Below are 19,302 nucleotides of genomic sequence, written 5' to 3'. Positions count from 1 at the left end.
TTGCTCCATTTTTGGAGTTGGAGCAGTGAATTGGGGCCCCTAAAATGTAGGGATGGAAAGGGTGTGGCTCCCTTCCTGCTCCTGCTCTACATACACAGGAGCATCACATAAAGGGGACCACCTGCTCTAACGCGACGGTGACTCAGAAAGGGGCATATTATATACGCCGCTTACCGTGTGATAAATTTTAGTTCACAATGAGGGTGCTCCTTGTCCCCTGTGGAGAGGGAGAGGCCACTTCCCCTTGATGTTTTTCACGACGTGGGAATATGCCACTTGGGCTGCGTAAGAAACGGCATGACCGTTTCTTTGTTTTAATTCCACAGTTGTATTGAAGCTGCACGGAACCATTTCCGCATGATGATTGGCCCACTGCATCCCCAGTGTTGGTCCTCCCACAAAAGCCTCGTACGTCGTGTGCATAGGCGTATTTTCACGCAGGTGACACGCGCGAGGGCACAAGCTATACTATCACGAGTCAAAGTGTGCAAGCCAGTTGGCAACGTGTCAGTTGAACTGTTTTTTGTTTTAACGAGTTAAGGGATAAGTGAAGAAATCAAATGAAAGTTAAAATGAAGAAAAAAAAAAAATTCCACTAGGATGGAGCAGAGCAGTTCACCATTAATGAAGAAACGATGGGAACGCAAAAAAAAAAAAAAAAAAAAATTTTATTTTAAAAAAACAAACTCAGCGCGGTTAATTCTACTGAGCTGATTGGGTGTCGCGGCTACTTCTTCTTCTTAGCCGTTTGGGCACTCACATCATTTTTGCTGTTTATTTTTATAAACTCCTTGGCAAACTGGGTCAGCTTCTTTTTATCTTCCACGCTGTGTTGGAGGAAGGCGTAAATTTCGTCCGCCTTCTTGAAGTTCTTTAGAAAGTTCAAGAGGGAGTCGTCCAGGGGGAGCTTGCACATGCTCGTCAGTTGCTTCAGGTCTGTAAGTTGGTGGGAAAAAAAAAGTATTAACAGGGTGAGAAGGGAAATAAAAAGTGGGGGAAGTTATACACTGCGGGGTGTTCAATTAATGTTGTGGCATCACGTGGGAAGGCGTTTCTATACCTGTTAGTTCCCGCTCGGTGTTGTTGTTATTGTTCGTTTTCTTCTTGGTGCTTTCGACTGAAGAGTGGGGGAAAAGAAGGCACGACGTGTGTATAAAGTAAGCGACACATGCATGGGTTGCGCAAACAAGGACAAACAGTACGAGAAAGGAAAACCGCGCAGAAGTAAACCGCTACCAAAACATAGGGTTCACACTAAGACAAATCAGCCTTACCTTTGACAGACGCAGAATTGACGAGAGGTGGGAACTTCTTGTCCTCCTCGCTCAGCTGCATATCGCCGCTTTCGCTTTTCCATTTTTTCTTCTCACTCTGTTTTTTACCAGACGCATCTGTGTTGCTCTTCGCGCCCACACTTCCTCCTTTGGCGTTATTGTTATGGACTGCCATTGAGGAAGGGACAAGGCTTCCACCACTACCATTGGTAGTCGTGTTTGCATTGTCCTTGTTCGGGGAGCTAACTTTATTTGGTAGGCTTCCTTTCGCCCCAGCCTTTGCTTTGCTTTGTTTGTTTGCTCCTCCTGTGGACAACAAATGCGGAAAATTTACATTGTCTGAATTTTTCACATTTGTGCTGAAGGAGACATCCCAGCCGGACTTCTTCACCGTGCCATTTGCACCACTTGCGTTATTTCCATTAGCATTGGCTGCCATTTTTTTTTTTGAATTTTCCATTTTTATTTGCATATTTACACTCTTCTGTTCTCCCTTCATGATGTCGACCAGCTTGTCGATTTTTCTCTCGCCCGTTATACTCCACTTCATTTTTTCTGTTTTTTTTTCGGTCCCCTTGGGGCTGGCCGCGGTGGTCGCGGTGGCAGTGTTTGGGGTGATGGGAGTTCCCGCTTTGTTGGCATCAGTTTTCTTTGCCTCCTTCTTGGTCTTCTTCTCGCGCTGCTGCTGTTCTTCGTACTCGGATTGTTGCGGTAGGCGCGCATCTCCATTCTTACCTACCACCTCTGTACCACTTTCCTTTTTCTTCTTTTTAGTGTTGTTACTCTTTTTCGTTACCTCCTTTTCGCCTTCATCAGCTTTGGCCTTAACCATATGATCGCCCTTTCTCTTTTTCTTTGCCTCTTCCCACTTCATCCCCATCTCACTGGTCATGTCTGGGTCATTTTGTTTATCCATCTGATGATGGTTCTTTTCCTTTGCTTTGGCATTTTCGTTGATCTTGTTTTTTTTCTTTTCTGTCTTTTCCACCTTATCTGCTTTACCGGTATTGTCTGCCTTTTCTCCCTTTTCGCTCTTTTCCTTTTTTCCTTTTTTATCCTTCTTGTCCTTTTTGTCCTTTTTAACAGTGGCGTATTCCTCACTGTTGTCCTCTTCCTCCTCTATTTTCCCCGCAGTGGCCTTGCTGCCCTTAGCTTGCTTTCCGCTTCCGCCAGCGGATGGGACCATTTTCGTCTTAGCCTTTCCGCCGCCCTCCTGGTGGGCGACGTTTCGTTTAGCGTTTGCCTCAGTTGGAGAGGGTAGGGTGTCGTCACTCACCAGCACGTTGTTACTCTTATTCTGTGTGTTGAATTTATCACTGGGTTGTTCTATACCGCTCTTCACCGTAGTTTTCGCATTGGGAGAATGGCTAACCGTATATTTGTTCATTTGCTTATCACTAGGGCTACCCGTCTTATTGTCACGAAGTTTTGTAGATACCTCTTCATCGCCAGCTCTGTGCTGATTTTTATTTCGGAGTGCCACACCATTGTTTTGTAGTTGGGCAGGGACTGCACCTGGAGGTAACTTTCCCCCTATCTCCTTTTGTATCTCATTCTGTTCCTCTGCTCCTTCCCCCTCTGCGTTAAGAGCAAATTCGAACATCTTTGGAAAATTTGTCATTTTTTCCGGCATCCATCTGATTGTCTTGGCAAAGGGATCTTGATCTCCGTCTTCATGTGGAAGAACTGCCCCTTTGTCCCCGCTGGGTAATTTCGTGTCACGGTGGGGGTCACTAGGATGCAATGTACTAAAATCGCCTCTGTTCTGGTGTAACGAATTATCCATGGCTCTTGCCCCTTCTTTGTAATATGGGGGAAACTTCTGCGCCTCTATCCCTGCTGATGTGGAGACGGAAGGTACTACTCCCGAGTGATGCGCTCCCGCGTAATTATGCTGACTCTGTACATTCCCCCTCGCTTTGTATGTTTGAGTTGCTTTTTTAACATGATCATCACGATCGTCATCCGAGAGGAGGTACTTTTCCACATCAGTAACTTCTTTATCGGTGCGAGCACTGCTACCACTACTGGTGGAATTTACTGTCCTTCCCCGCGTATCTCTCTCTGCTCCTCTCTCTGGTATGAGGCCTTCCGATTTGGCTTTCCCTCCATCGCGCGGGTCTACATACTCTTGGTCATTGTACATGGAGGTCGTTTTTGTTGCTCCCTCTGCCAGATCAATGTTGTAACCCTTGCCTGATAAATTATCCTGGTTTTTCACCAAATGATTCACATAGTTCAAATGGTTCAACTGGGTAGCAGTGGCATTCACGTAGAGGTAATTGTTCGTGTCGCTCGTCCCTTGGCCACCACTATTCAGGTGATTATTTACCAAAGGTTCCGTTTCCAAACAGGACCTCCTTTTAAAACCTTCCATACTATTGGCAAGGTCGTTATTCTGCTGAGCAGAAGAAGAATGTTCATTATCTTTTTTCATGAGCAGGTTGTAATTGTTCTTAGAAAAGCTAGTCAGTGGAAGAACAAAAGGAAACGTCCCTGGAGGGAACATTTCGTTGAAGCTAATCCAAGGCATATTTTCTTTAAATCGAATGGGTAAGTTTTGTGGAAAATATTTCAAGGACCACCAGTAGAACATTAACTCTGATGAGAATGGCCCTTGCACATTTCCTGCGGGGTCTTTGTACTGCCACACGTCTCCTCTTATTTTATTTATTCTGTTTATAATGTGTATGTATTCATTGTTGGGTATATCCGCGGTGGTTTGGTTGTTTCTACTTTTGTGTGGGCCTTCTCCAGTGGAGTTCATTCCTTTGTGTGAAAAATCAGCTAAGAGGTTACGCGCTGTGGGTATGCCGCTGCTAACATTTTCGTTAAGAGGGCAGGGGGGGGAGGAAATAATATCCACCCTGTCGTATGGTTGACTTTTCTTTTCCTCTTTCATGGCACCCAGTATAGTATTTACAATTTTCGGTTCTTCATGCAAATGCTTTGAAGAATCTCCTGTGTAGTTAGCACTATTGTTGTTGTGACCTTTTTGTGGAGGAGCTCTTCTCCCTGGGGTGATAGCTCCTTGGTTGTTATAACCATATGCGCTTGCTACCCCTGCTGCTGCTCCTGCAGATGGGGTTCCCTTATCAGTACAGCTCCCTTCATTGCTCTCATGCATTTGATGTACTTCATTCATTTGCATGACCTTCTCCTTTGCTGCTACGTGAGCGTTTTCCACCTGCTCCTTGCCCTTACTGCTGCTGAAGTATTTTAGCCACCTACTTACATTCATGAAGGAGCTTTTCTCGTTACTCTGCGTGGGGGGGGAGGTGTTTTCTTGGCTAGTCGAGTGCCCACCAGCAATTTTACCCGAATGCTCTTCTTTCTCTCCCTCCTCTAGTGCCGTTCTCCTCTTTCCGTCCTCATACAGGACATGCCTCCCGGCGCACTCCACTTCCTGTGCATAGGAAGAAAATGCCTCATTTTTGCTCATATGATGATTAATATTATTTTTCAAGTTACACTGGTCCTTATTGCCATCCTCGCCATTGTCTTCACCGTCGTGGCGATAGCGAGCCAGTTCGTCCTCTGCCTGCCCTTTAGAGTAATTATTCCCGAAGGGGGAGGCAGCAATGTTTGTTGTGGCTATATTGGATCTACTGTTCCTGTCCTTCACACCGGCACTGCTGTCATACATGTGCTTCATAAGCTCCATGTTACTGGTGGTGTTCTTCAAATTGAGATGTGTCCCTTCAAGACCACTACTACTACTACCTGTAGCAGGGTGATACAGATTTTTTCCCACCATGCTAAGCAGGGGGGATGTATCTTCCTGAGCATATCCATATGGGTCCACAAGTTTAGCATTGGTTAAAGCTAGCTCCTTTAGCAATTCTTCTTTTTCATTATCGCTTAATTTGTTGTACATATTTTCATCCATTTTAATTTTGCTCATCATTTTTTTTAAAAGGATATTTTGTTTTTCCATCATCGTTAGCTGTTCCTTGTCCATTGCCCCTTCTTCACTGCTTCTATCAATATCTGCTGTGGTGTAGTACTTCTGGTTGTTCATATGGGGTTGGTTTAGATTGAGGTGGGCGGGTCTTCCACCTCCCTTCACTGCATTGGTAAGTACGGCGCTTCCGTTCCTATTCGTAGTGGTGGGCGTGGATCTCATGCCGGTGACACCGCCTACTCCTGCTGCTGCTCCTACTGCTGTCTCTGCGTTGTTCATGACGGACAGAAGGTACGACATGTTACTGCTGCTGACCGATTCGTCCATACAGTTAGGGTTACTGACCAGGTCAACTAAACTACCGTTTCGTTTGTTCAAGAGTTGATTTGGGTTAAACTGTTCATTTATGTGACTGATGGGGAGGGCCCCTCCGTGATCCTTGTGATTGTTCTGGTGAGGAAAAATGCTACCATTAACACCGCTATTGTTTACATTGCTCGTGTGGTCCGTGCCTTCCAGGCTGTGTAAATTGTTCGTACGTATATCATTCGGGTTACTACTCACATTGTTCATGCTGTGTACAGTGCTCATGTTCTTCCGCTTAATCTTGTGCAGGAGACTCTCCTGGGGGATGTTCCCAATCATGCTTTCCCTGTCTTCCGAAATTTTCCTGTTCTTAAATTGGTCATACTTGGCGTAGCGATTGGATAAGAAGTAGCGTTCGTTGAGGTTGCTGTTGTTCTCCTTCTCCTGGAACGGGTAGCCGGGTTTGGTATTCTTGTTGGTGTCAAATAAATTTCTCTTGTCCGTTTTTCCGATGATAGAACCGTGCGTTTGGAGTAGGCCGCCGTATGTATGTTGCTGTTGCTGCTGTGGATGCGCGGAGGAAGAACCACCCATGTTGCGGTAAGGCTGCTGACTGGGCTCTCTGCACAGGTCGTGCTCATCACTTTTGTGGGCAACCATCATCATTCCCCTATGTTCTTCCTGTAAATTGATTTTATCAACATCATATAATTTATTAAAAATGAGTTCCTTTTTTCCATTAAGGTTTTTATTTTTATTTGTATTAATATTAACATTAACATTAGGGTTAGGATTAGGGTTAAAGTTAAGGTTATTATTCTTATGGACATATTTTTTTTCATTAAGGGCAAATTTATAGTAGCTGCTTTCATGAAGTGCAGAATTATTTTCTTCATGAAATGAATTATATATATTATCATTACTTGTTTCCTTAGGGTTCATTTTAACATTTTCGCCGGGGGTTTTCATTTGTCTGTTTTGGTCCTCCATTCCCTGTGCCGTGGGCATGTCCTTGCCGTTCTGCTTCCCATTTTGTTTCCCATTTTGCTTGTCCTTTTCCTGGTTCTTTTCGCCACCCTTTCCACCATCTTTATCTCCTTTCTTCTTCTTTTTCCCTTTTTCCGCCGTTAGTTTGTTGTTTCCGCTTCCATCACCAGGTTTGTCCTCCGCCAAGACGTGAAGATTGGAGGCTCCCTTCTGTTGCTCATTCAACTTTAATCCTGCACTGTTGGGTGTAACACCCAGCAAGGAGCCATCGTTTCCCTTCTTTCCCTTCAGTGCAGAAAAGGCATTACCTCCAACGTTGCCACCAAGAGTGTGGTTACTACTACCCTCTGTACTGCCGTCCTTCTTTTCATTCTTCATGCCAGTGCTCTGATCATAGTTTCTACCTCGGCTTAGGTTGGCCGCGATGCTGTGATCTGTTTTGAGGTAAACCGAGTCGAAGGACATTTTATTATTCTTATCAAATTGCTCGCTCATTTTGTGCCACATGAAATCGTCTGTCGCCTTCTTCGTGTCAACAAAGCTGGACTTTCTTCTTATGTTGCTCCAATCATCTTCCCCTACGTTCTTGTCATTTTTATTATCTCTTTTTTGGTTTCCCTTTGCATTTCGATTCACATTAAAGGGGGTACTTCCAATACCGCCGTGATTATTTCCACCACCTACATTGCCACTGGTGTGGCCAGGTGGACCCCTCATCATTTCATGAGGCGCATTGAAGTTGCCTCCCATTCCTGGTTCACCTCTGCCCATTTTCCTCCCCATACTGTTAAGCAGCGCATCGGATGTGTCATTTACCCCAGTCCTATTCATTTCGCTAATAGTGTGGTTGCCGCCTCTTCCATCCGTCATGTTACTATTAGTTATATTTGCCTTGGTCAAATTACCAGCTCCGCTGCCCTTCACATTGTGAGTCACGTTTGAGTGCATTCCTCCAGCAAGAGCAGAGGATCCAGTAGCACTGTTTCCACCATAACTGTACAAATTCATATCGTGCACGGACCCCATGCCATGCATGTTTATCTTGTTAGACTCGTTACCTTTGTTCATAAAAATATTAGTAAATTCATTTCGGCCATCTCCTCCTCTCTTGGCCTTCTCTTCCCCCATGCGTGTTTGTTGTTGTTGTTGCTGCTCTTGGTTGTTACCACTTGCGGGAACTTTTTTGTATTTTTTCATTTTCCACTCATCAGCTGCGTTGACATTGTTGATGCCTGCCATGCCGCTACCAGATGAGAGGAAGGCTGCGTTGCTACCCGTGGCGTTAGTACCGATCATGGTGTGCATATCATTGTAACCTTTCTTGGGCCCACTATTGTTACCAGCTCCTTTATTACCATAGAATGCAGAAGAGGGGGAGGTAAAATTGAGGTTCTTGTTTTGTCCACTCGAATGGTTTAACAAGTTAGGGGCATTTTCTACTGATCTTTTGTTGGTGGTGTCTCCCACTACACCAGCTGCGTTGCTACGTACTCCGTCGTTATTGTCTTGTGCATGGCGTCCCATGGGATTTCCTCCCATGTGGTAGCTATATGCACCTCCACCACTGGAGTTGTTGTTGTTGTTGTTGAAGTGGTTAATAAAAGCACCACTGCTGTTGTTCGTTTGACCCATATTATTTGGCATATTCAAATTTTTGTATGCAAAGGGATGGTCATTAAACATGTCTTCCCTCTTCATGTGCATCGGTCCTGCTCTGTCCTTGGGGTAGTTGTTCCTGTTCATATTTCTCGCCACATCATTATTATTATTATCATTTTCATCGTCTGAATTTTGTGCGGAAGGTGAAGTCATTTTTACATTGTCCGCAAAATTTTTGGTAAACCCTTTGCCAGGACCTCTTATCTTAGGATCATTTTTCACATTTTCGTTTGTCTTGTTGTTTGTTTTGGAGCATCTCCATGAGGAAATGCCTTTATCGAATTCCCTCCACAGGTTTTTGTTGGCTGCAGCGTTCATTCCCAGGGGGCCGCTTCCCATGGGACCACTTCCCATGGCGTTATTGCCGGTATTGTTTTGGCCCATGAAGGCGGGATTATTTCCATCGGCATGGAAACTGGTCTTCCTGGTGAAGTTGTTTCGGTTGGCGTTTTCCCCTAAGACAGCCTCAAACTGATTTTTTGAACCTCCATAGGGTTGGTTGCCGCTGTTATTGGCGCTGTTATTGGCGCCGCTATTACTGCCGCTATTAACGCCATTATTAACTCCATTGTTAGCGCCGTTGTTTGCGCCGTTGTTAAACGCGCCTGCATTGCCTCCCTCGAAGAATTTAATAAACCTGTTGTTCTTTAGCAAATGGTTGCTCCTCCTGTTCTGGTTGTTCCTTGGATTATTAGAGTCGGTCGAATCTTGAAGATTATTCTTGTTCATAAAGTTATTACTATCCCTGGTGAAAAAGTCATTTCTAATTCTTCCTCTGTCATTTTCGTTGTTGAAAAAGCCTGAAGAAGAGGCGCCTGCTCTGTCTGCAAAACTTCTATAGTGCTGCTTATTGTAGGCACCTCCTCCATCTTCCTCATCACCAAGTGCGTTACTTTTCATGTATCCATTATCTCCTTCTTCACCTCCCAACTGGTTGTTTTCATCGTCCCCTTTTCTTACGTCGCTAAGTAACTCGGGGAACTTAAATTGGTTGCTGCATAAGGGGACGTCGTGGTCTTCCCCCAAGTCCTTCTCATTGAGGATCAATTCAACGTACGCGTAAAGGAATTCATTCTTTGTGTAAACAATTTTATTTTCGTCATATAGGAAATCTTCTGGACTTAGTGTCTTTTCTCCACTGGGGACATTTTCTCCTTCATTGGGAGAATTTTCCCCACTTGGTGCGTTTTCCTCATTTTGTTCCTTTTGCTCATTTGCTTGCTCTTCTTGTGCAGGGCTCTGCACGGCCTCCTCGGCCACGTTGCTTTCGTCCATGACGTTGTAGTAATTTGTGTCGAGTTGTGTTCTTGCTCAAGGGGGTATTTAGGGAGGGTCACTTTATCGGCCCGTTTGTCAATTACGGCAGTCAGTTACGTTCACTCGTTACGCTTGCTCGTCACTTTACTCGTTTGGCGTCTCTAGACCTCAGATGGGCATTCCCTCGCACTGCAACTGGACGTGCTCTCTGGCGGGAGAAATGTCGTACGCCCTCGTAGAATGAAACGGGGCATATGAACACAGAGCACACTGGTCTTAAACGTTTTCGTATAAAACACAGATGCTCGTTATCACAACTGAATTAGTAAGGACTGACGTATGTGTAATGGTTCAGATGGAAACACAAAAGGGGGAGATTGCGGAGGAAATATAAAAAAAAAAAATAATAATAATAATAAAATTAAGCAGGTATAGAAGGGGGTAAGTACTTACATATGGATGCAAACAATTTAATGGACTGCTTCAGGAGGATACCACATTACACACATACACACATGTGCATAAAGTATGCCCACGTAAATATGTGCAACGTATATGTATACTTTTCCTCCTCAGCACGCATTAATTGGCCAATATATATATATTTTTTTTTCTTTTTTCTATGTCGGAGAGGGACTAGACTGCTGCCTTTTTTTTTGTGTTGCTCCTTTCCGGCCGGTGTTTACTATGCGTTGCTTTTTTTTTTTTTTTTTCCTCCCTTTCGCGCATACTCCTTTTTACGAATACACGGAGGCAAAAGTCCGTATGTAGAACGTTAAAAGGTGTTTTGTAACTACTGCCAACGATCGCTGCCCGCAATGTTTTCACAAATTGGGTGGCAAATGGGAAGGCGACGTAGCATGGGTTGGCCTGGTGTGACCGGGTTGCTTTCTTTTACTCTATTTGCTTTAACGTTTGACTGTATTGCGCGTTTTTGGAGTTTTGGTGTTTCGTCCGTTTAAGCGGTTCGTATGGTTCGTTTTTTGAACTGCTTTTTATATTTTGCTCGATCAGCATTGTTCGCTTCACTTGGTCAGTTTTGCTTCGCCACTTCGCTAAATTCTGTTTTCCTCGGTAAGAGCTAGCAAGGTAAACATTTTATTTCATCACGTAAAAAGGTAAAAAAAAAAATTCCAGCCAAGATGAGGAAAAAAAAAAAAAAAGGCGTGCTACTGCTGTGCTAGCGGCAGTTGGCGTGGAAGTGGGGATGGCGCGGGCTTATATATATATATATACGTGGAGATAAAAAAAAAAAAAAAAAAAGTATTCGCACAATTGTGCGGCGTTGAAAAATAAGTTGGAGAAAGTTAACATATATAAACTTTGGCATTTATGCGCGTGAGCATAGCATGTCAAGCATAGCAAAGATAGCACAAATGCGTTCAACGTACTTGCATGTACTGACTATTCAAAGTACGCCGTACCACACAAAATGGCGTTTTTTTTTTTTTTTTTTTTTTTTTCTGGCGTTAAAAAATTGGTACTACAAATAAAATGTTGCTATTCGAAATCGCCTGTATAAGCGGCTTTCAAAAATTACAAGGCAAAAAAAGTCACTTAATTGTGAAAGTCACAATATACTACAATAAAAGTACGGGATATATATATATCTCTTTTATGAAATGATTAAAAAAGGAAAAGTTATTTTTATTTTTTCATTTCACGCATGAATGCCTTTTTTTTTTTTTTTTTTTCTTTGTTTTTTTTTTTGTACTTTCAGTGCGCGCACGGTTAAAAAGATTATTTTTATATTCTTTTATAATAAGCTTACAAATACGTGTAGTACGTGCCCAAAGGTACGTAAGTATAGGCGAAGGGTATTGTCACGTGTGCTTATTATCAATTTTACATGTCACATTGTTTAACATGGTACCACGGTATGCATGTCCCTTACGTACATGCGGGCGGGGAAAACCTTTGCAATGACCGCAATGAGAAGCGACCAATGTTTTATCAAGGCCGCTGTTTTTAATACTTGAGTTATACATAAAACGCATAGCACCTACAAAATACATGCATAATTATATTATTATGGTTTAATGCAATATGCGGTGCTTTTACCATCACATTTCAGTGCTCTCTCCCTCCGGTGCAAGAAAGCTTTGGCGCCATGGTCGTCGCCACGGTGGCCTTCTAAACGGGGGATAGGAGCTCTGTAGAGGGCGCTCTGTTTTTTCCCTGGGGAAAGGGGGGTTCTCCTTCCTTCTTCACCCTCTCGAGCATGGCGCGGGATGAAGGGGGAAAAACGGCTGGCCTGCCCCGAGGAGAAAAAAAAAAGAAACGGTTGACCTACCCGACTACTGCAGAGCGACGTCCGATACTTGCGCCCCTCCCGCGTACATGGGCTCAAAAAAGGAAGCGAAGCGACAGCAGGTAGATTTTGTTAAACCCATGGGGTTGGCAAGGAATTATTAAGGAAGAGCGGAAGGTACAGTTCACAGGGGAAAAAAAAAAAAAACGGAGTTGGTAAGGTAACCCGAAACGGGGCGTATAATATATGTAGGTACCATTGTATATGTTTGCCTAATGTAACAATATGAAGGTAAGAGAAAATTATGCATCTCGCCTTTTTTTGAGGTCTCCTTCATTTTGCGGGCGACGTCGGTTTTGCCGCGACGGGAAAGAGGAGATGGTTTCGGCCTCGGGGGCGAGAATGATTCCACGGGACGATTATATTATATTGAGCTATCCAAACGAAGAGAAAAAAAAAAAAAAAATTCCAAGTGGAGCACCTCACATGAGGCGCAAAATATGTAGAATATGGTCAAGCTTGTTTACATCTTCCAAAGTGATGACAGTGCTAAGCGCAGGTTGTTTGTGATGTCAATACTAGAGTAGGGTTACAAAAAGGGGGGCTTACCCGTTGCAGGGGTTTACATCTGTAGTTGTGGGTGCTGTTTCTACACACCCCAGTGAAGAAAAAAAAAAACGAACACGTACATTTATATGTGGATGACCTATACGGATCATCTTAGGGTATGCATACCCATAAATAACGCTTCCGCGTGTGTAAAAGTTGCACAACTTTCACTTCTCCCCCCCGCAACGGGATTACTTCTCATGTGAATGCACGAGTTAAAAGGCGTATTTCAGCTTGCTCGTTTTGTTCGCATAAATACCCATCTGTTGAATATGTGTATGCGTTTATTACAAGTACATGGTGGTACGGGGAGAAGAGTATTCTTCTCTCCCCCGTGGGTTTCCGTCGTGCTGACCTGTAATGGTGTGACCCCCCCTTTGGCAATAAGTCAATTGGGATTTTATGCGCACCTTCCATGTATTAGGGAGAATAGGAATTGGTGTGGGTGGCGTTGCTGACGGGATGCTTAACTCATACGGGTGAGCCCCATTGGAGAGGTGTTAGCCGAAGACGCAGGCACTTGTGTTTGTAAAATCTGTTCGTAAGTATGTTTGCAAATTTGCTTCTAAAAGAGCACAACAGGGAGGAGTGGACACAAAATTCTTATCCCGACATTCATTGCATCGGAGCTGACCCCAACATGACAATTCGTTGTAGCAAGTGTCAATTGTTATTACGTTCACTGGGAAGGAGCTGCGTGCTCTGCACTTCTATGAGGAACCCTCTTTGAGTTCGTCCCCACACGCAAACATGCGCAGTGAGGTTAGAATGTTTGCTTGAGATGACACCGCATGCGTACAAAAAAAAAAAAAATAAGCAACACGATATATTGAATGCACCATTTCAGTGGAGAATTTTTTTTTGAGGGGGACAAACAATACGTAAACATTTAACGTCTCCTCAGGGGGAAAAACAAAATTGTGGACAATAGACGCTGCGTTCGCAGGTGTACCCGCTTGGTAGGGCCAATCTAACAGCCCCTGATGGAACAAGCGAGGACTGTCCCAAGCACTTTCAAATGGTGAAGTGTTCATTTTTGCTCCCTTTGCACGTGTTGAAGAAATGTGCTTGAAAAATTTACTTTACAATGTGGGTGCAGAACCCTTGTGTTTAATATGACACTTTGTTGTTTTTAATTTTCTGTGTTCATGTCCAAGCGGGCCATTAGTGACTCCACGGATTTAAAGCGCTTCTCTGCAAGGGGTACAGGTGAATGAAGCGAAAGAGTGCGAAAAAAAAAAAAAAAAAACCATAACAACGCAGCGTAACAGGCTCATTGTGAGTGGGGCAGGATGAAAGACAAGCCACCCAGCATATTAGCCAGAAGCGATTAGGGCTGTTGTAACTGCGGAGCCCATACCTATGGTAGAGTGCAGCTGCAGAAGGTTGGCTTTTAAAAATCGATACTCCCGCAGTTTTTCCTCAACTGAAAAGTTTGCATGCTCATTTGTGGGGAGGGAATAAAAATGGTGCGGAACTTTCCCGGTTCAATCAAATGCAGCGTTATTTTTTTTCTCTCCAGTTGTGGCTGCTGCAAAACGGATTCGCGTTGAGGTGCCCTGACTTACCGTGTCTTTTTTTATTTTCCAAGCTTAGACCGTTGATGAGGTCCCGTTCCTTGCGTATTTTTGTGTCCACTTGTGTGCTGAGCGGTGTGTATAGGGAGGTGTGTTGGCTGTGCATCTCCATCCCATTTCCGTACTGTTGTCGGAGTAGACTCCGCGTAGAGTGAGCGTAGAGTCCGCTTGTGGCAGTGGCGAGAGACCTACCGGTGCGCCCTCCTCGTGCTACGCATGGACAGGTAGTATTTCGACAAAGGGGTGTTGAGGCCCTGCAGGAAATCCATGTGACCCCTCAAGAAGAGATCCTTCAGCATTTGTCTTTTTTCCTCATCTTTGTCATTTGCAAAAAGGTAAAGAGGTAGGGTTACGTTTTTCTTGTTTAATGCGTTATACATTTTTCTAATTTGGTTGGTTTTTTTTTTTATGGAATTTATTAGTTGCGTCTTTTCAGCATGTTGATTGGCATCGCTGGAACGGCCAGCTAGGGGGGAAGTAGCTTCATTCAAAATTCCGCATGAGAAGAGTGGGATGGACAAATGGTGCATAAGAGCAAGAAGCAGCAGTAGTAGGGGGAGAAACAACCTCTGGTAAGACGCCATTTTTATATTTATGAGCACTTATGATTGGTCGAAAAAGGAAGAAGCGCATTGGGGTGAAACAAATGAAGGGCCGGTTTTTCGAAACTGTTGCTTTTATATATTGATTGTATGTGGAAAACACGTTCGGAAAGTTTTTTTTTTTTTTTTTTTTTTTTTTTTTTTTTTCTGTCCGCGTTGTAGAGGACACGGTGCACACATGTTTACGCGTGATGGTGAGCATTTTCGTTCCCTCGTGTGAAAGGGTGGAGTTTATTTGGAGTCGAGTAGTTTGACATATATTTCGGCAGTTTTTCGTCCCCCTTTGGAGGCTCAAATGGGGGGAAGTTGGCGAAAAAAAAAAAAGCAAAAAAAAAAAACACACAAAAAACATGGGAAGGTAACAAAATAGACTGTTAACAACATGGATGGGCTGCTAGCCGAACGACCCCCGCGGGGCACTGTGCAAACACCCCTTTTTCACTCCTTCAAAATGTGCAACGGGTGACGGCGTATGGGGAGGCCTATTCCGTGACGAGGATGGATCCTAAGTCGACATAATACGCAGTGTCGGTCACCCGATTGACAATCTTAACGAAGGGGACGTTGTGCACCCCGAACATAATGGCGAGCATGCGTACGCTGACCGACTTGCGCTGAAATGGTTTAATAATACCCACGTGGATTATCGAGCTACAGGAAATGAGGGAATTGTGAACGTCGTTGTTTAGGGCACCACTCTCATCTTTCATCTCCATCAGAATATCTATCTCCTCGTGGTGAGGGTTATAAAATGAAAAGACGGCCATAAGCACGGAGGAAGAATTGATTTCCTTTACGAAGGAAACTTCAAGGCTGAAGGTGTGCGGTTTTGGCATTTCCACCTCCATACAATATTGGGACCATATAGAATTATCCGGAGTCTCGTCTATGCTCCATTTGATGGAGAGAGTGATGATGCTCTTGTCGCTTTGGAAGTGGAAGGACAAACGTTTATTTTTTTGTTCAAATGGAGAGGAAGAAATATGATTTCTGTTCTTGAATCGCTTCGTGAGGTCTACAAGTTGGCTTGCCCGCAGTTGTGCATCACTGCTGCGGCGCTTGCCCATCTGGTGAGAAGTCCCTCCCTCTGCGGTGAGGAAGAAGGGGTTATACAATGAAGCACCTGTATCGATTCCGTGGAGAGTGTTTTGTAGGCCAGTATTCACATCAACAGTGTGGACCGAGCTGCGCACGGAGCTCCTGACCCTCTCTCTGTCTTGGGAACTCTTCTGCGAGAGGACCTGCGCGAAGTTTACAATCGGAAGGTAAAGACTGTAAGTCTCTTCTGGGAGGAGAGAAAACGGAAAGGCGTCACTATTGTCAATGTTCACCGATCTAGAAAAAAATTCGTGAATGTGCAATGTGTTTTGTTTCGTTATATTCTGTATTTCGAGGTAGAGGTAGGGTTCCATTATTTTACACTTTATGTTGAGAGGCTTGGTGACGACGATTTGCTTGGTTAAAATTATTTTTTTTAAATCCTTGTGTGCGTAGGTGGAGCTGTGCACGTGTTCTTCCAGCTTGTTGATGCCTTTGCATATGCTGTGCATGTTAAGGTTGGGTGGGAAGCTTTGTACATCCTCGCCGTTGTGCGGGAAGGGGTTGCTGTCGCGGTCGGCGTCATCATCATCGTCGTCCTCCTCACCATCATCATCCGCCTCCTCGTAGTGGCCAGCATCACCGATATTTTCTCCATTTTTTTTTTTTTTTTTTTTTTTCCTTTTTTTTTCCCATTCGAGCGCCATGCCGGATGTGAAGGTAGACGACCACTGCACGTTGCTCAGCAGCAGAGACGGGTAGTTGAAAATATTTCTCAAGTCATTCACATGTTTATCGTTGAGGAAGGAGTTCCCACTCTTGCCTTTATCCACTTTGGGGCTTTCACACAGCTGGACTTTTACCAGTAGTTCTTTATTGAGGTACCTTTGAGCAATGGTCAGTGGTAACTCCATAAAATAAATGAGCCCTTCCACTTGGTACTGCTCCTCCGTTGCAAACAGAAGCTCTTCAATATTTTCGTCTGTCTGTTTGTGATTATCTAGTGGGAATAATATTTTATCTTGGTCCATCTGTGATGAAATTTCCCCTACACCTGTCCAACTGGTTTGCGCTTTCTTCTCTGCCCCTTCGTCTACCCCATAAATGGGGTCCCTCCCGTTGTGAGGTGAAGCCCTTCTCCTGCACAACCCCCTCCTGTGTACTCTTCTTTGTTCACTAGCGAAATAATTTTCCTCCTGAAAATGCAGTTTATGTGCCAGTGCGGATACCTCCACCCCATTGTCACTCACGAGTACTATATCCACATGGACCTGATAGTTTTCGTTTTGTTTTAACCAATTTTTAATCTTTTCCTTGGAGTGTAATTTATAATTGACGCACTTGATGATGACCCCTATGTAGAGTAGTTCGCCCAGAAGTTCTTCCCTTATGGAATTCGCATCGTCTTTGTCGTGTTTGTTAGCATGGCTCCTGTGGGAAATGTCTCTACCCGGGTGTGTCTCCTCGTCTTTGCAACAGAATTGTAAAGCCTCCTCGGTGCTTTTGTGCCGGTTGCTGTTGGTCAGCACAAGTGAGATTTGTGTGTCGCTCGTTGGCAGCGTCATGTTTGGGGGGTCCGCGACCTTACTGGTCTTATCCCCTTTTGTGCTATGTTTGTTCGTGCGTTACAGGTGCGCCGAAGCGACGTTTAGGCGGCCATTTCTTCAGTGCATTGCGTTAATGTGCTTCATTACGACAGTTCATATGATGCTTCACCGTTTTTTTTTTTTTTCTTTTACCGATGGTACGCGTTGGAAGGATTCAATTTAAAAAAGAAAAAAAACAAAACAAAAATGAAAGAAAAAAGAAAAAAACGGTACACATGCATGCGAGAAGGCATGTATCAACGTTTGGCAGATTTTAAACTTGCGATTTGTTTGGCGTGCTTTAATTTAACCACACCAGGGGGATATATATACATGTGAGGACGCTCTGCACTCGGCGTTCGAAGGGGAAAAAAAAAAAAAAAAATCACCACAAAGGAAAAAGCAAATAAATGTGCGACAAATAAATGGCGCCAAAAGTGTGTAAGGGTGTAGGCACCATTTGCGTAATTCAGTTGAGGATTTTTCTGCGAGGGCCCAACTGCTTCTTCATCACGATCAGGGGCGTTTTCTTCGAGACATATGGTTTTAGCTAATATAGGGTTCCCCCGTAAAAAAAAAAAAAAAAGAGAAAGCTATTTTTCATTCGTTATTTACGTTAAAAGGGGAGGTTATAAACGCAGATGGTAGAAGCCACTGTAGAGGGTTTCAAAAAGGGACAGCTACTCATCCGGATGGGAGACTTATGTTTGTCACAATGGAAAAAAAAGGCATCGGTATGACACGTGTCCTATATGTCCGTTTCATATCACTGCAACTCTTAACGCGCAGTCTTCACTCATGTGTTGAGAAGCACATTGCCGTTTCACCAAAATGTGAACACAGGTACACATTGGTTTTTGTTTTTTTTTTTCTCTCTCCTTCAAGTTCTCGTTCTTACTTTGCAATCGCTGAGGTCTGGGACGCGAAAGTTGGGCACCAACATTTTGTTAATAATAAAGAAGCCTAAAAAAGGGAGAACAACGTAAAAAAAAAAACTGTACACATTATATGTAGCACACCTGCAAGGAATGGCGGTTTTCTTATATCAGGTTATGTCTCTCTCTTGGGGCAGCAGCTCCAAGACGGCACGGCACGTGAAATACCACTCCACGCAAGCTCCACCCCTGATTCAAGAGTTTACCCTTTTTCGTGTGCCTTCCCAGTCCGATAGCCCCGAATCCTTTCTTGAACCCAACAGGAGCGTATTTTGCGATGAGTGGCCCCTTCCCCTTACTCGGCCCCATTTTGGCCAACCTGAAAACGTCCAGTCTGATCATCGTGCGGAGGGGAAGGAGGAAAAAAATGCAACAAAAAAAAAAAAAAGCTAAGCCAGCCACTTGCTATAAAGACTTTGCTTTCCCCACAGTTGTACAGTTTGACCGGTGTGACGTGGTGTACGACCGAGCGATGGATCATGTGTTAGCTCCTTCTGGTCAGCGCATTCACAAAAAAGCAATGTCATAAACCCGTGTGCCCGATTTTGAGGGCATCTCGCTTTATTTTTCCCGATTTCTCTTATTCTGTGCGCTTTAATTTCTTCGCCACAAAATTAAATAGGTAAAGAAGTGACCATAGAGGAGGGGTGCTGTTCTCCTCAATGTTTTCGCTTCGAAATTTGTTTTGCATCCCCATAACGACAGTGTCGATTTGAATAAGCGCAACAGGGGGAAAAAAAAAAAATGGATAGAGGAAACCCGAGTGGAATTACAAACTATGTGTTTACATGTACAACACGCTGCACACTCCTTCGTGCAAATTAAACATCACGCTTCAATGAAGAAAAGCTTAGCAATTTAAATAAAAAAAAATAAATGGGAACATAAAATGTCCGGACCTGTTCGGGCGAAATAGCACATCACAGTAGAAGGAGGTGCGCAAAAGAGGTGAAGAAGAGGATGGGGAAGGAGCCACAAAAACGACTTTGTTCCGTTTATTTTTTTTGTTAATCCGTGTGAACATTCGATGTGTGGTTAGTCTTTCCCGTTTGTAACAGTCCAGCAGGCTTGGTCACCTGAGAAGACGATACACATTTGGAAATTTCGCGTTGTCGCCTTGCAAGGGAAGGCATTTATAATGGTGACCACGCCGTAATCGGAACGCAGCGGCGAGACGACCGAAGGGGAATAAAAATGGGATGCGGAACGGTTCCTTCAAAGGGGGAGGAGGGGTGTGGGTACTGACTGAGTACCCCCCAACTGAAAGCGCATACTTGCGAAGGGAGCGTCGTTAACCATTTTGAGAAAAGAAAATCG

At 44.1% G+C, this 19,302-nt stretch overlaps 4 protein-coding genes across 4 annotated transcripts; all 4 read right to left on the bottom strand.

The window, feature by feature from the left end:
* Positions 1-727: 727 nt before the first annotated feature.
* On the bottom strand, positions 728-9,405 carry AK88_01404 (uncharacterized protein; the record flags this gene model as incomplete). Its single annotated transcript, XM_012479039.1, has 3 exons — positions 728-936; positions 1,061-1,117; positions 1,275-9,405. 3 exons carry the CDS (start codon positions 9,403-9,405, stop codon positions 728-730), a joined length of 8,397 nt encoding a protein of 2,798 aa, XP_012334462.1.
* Positions 9,406-13,563: 4,158 nt separating this feature from the next.
* AK88_01403 (uncharacterized protein) lies at positions 13,564-14,408 on the bottom strand (the record flags this gene model as incomplete). The annotated part of the gene is made up of 3 exons (XM_012479038.1): positions 13,564-13,673; positions 13,816-13,892; positions 14,017-14,408. 3 exons carry the CDS (start codon positions 14,406-14,408, stop codon positions 13,564-13,566), a joined length of 579 nt encoding a protein of 192 aa, XP_012334461.1.
* A 500-nt stretch (positions 14,409-14,908) lies between these two features.
* On the bottom strand, positions 14,909-17,029 carry AK88_01402 (uncharacterized protein; the record flags this gene model as incomplete). The annotated part of the gene is made up of 1 exon (XM_012479037.1): positions 14,909-17,029. The coding sequence occupies one exon, from the start codon at positions 17,027-17,029 to the stop codon at positions 14,909-14,911; it is 2,121 nt and encodes a 706-aa protein (XP_012334460.1).
* A 901-nt stretch (positions 17,030-17,930) lies between these two features.
* On the bottom strand, positions 17,931-18,294 carry AK88_01401 (uncharacterized protein; the record flags this gene model as incomplete). The annotated part of the gene is made up of 2 exons (XM_012479036.1): positions 17,931-18,013; positions 18,192-18,294. 2 exons carry the CDS (start codon positions 18,292-18,294, stop codon positions 17,931-17,933), a joined length of 186 nt encoding a protein of 61 aa, XP_012334459.1.
* Between the last annotated feature and the right edge of the window lie 1,008 nt (positions 18,295-19,302).

Source organism: Plasmodium fragile (assembly GCF_000956335.1).
Source record: "Plasmodium fragile strain nilgiri unplaced genomic scaffold supercont1.12, whole genome shotgun sequence".
Classification (NCBI taxonomy): Eukaryota; Apicomplexa; class Aconoidasida; order Haemosporida; family Plasmodiidae; genus Plasmodium; species Plasmodium fragile.
This window is presented reverse-complemented; position numbering and strand designations above follow the sequence as displayed.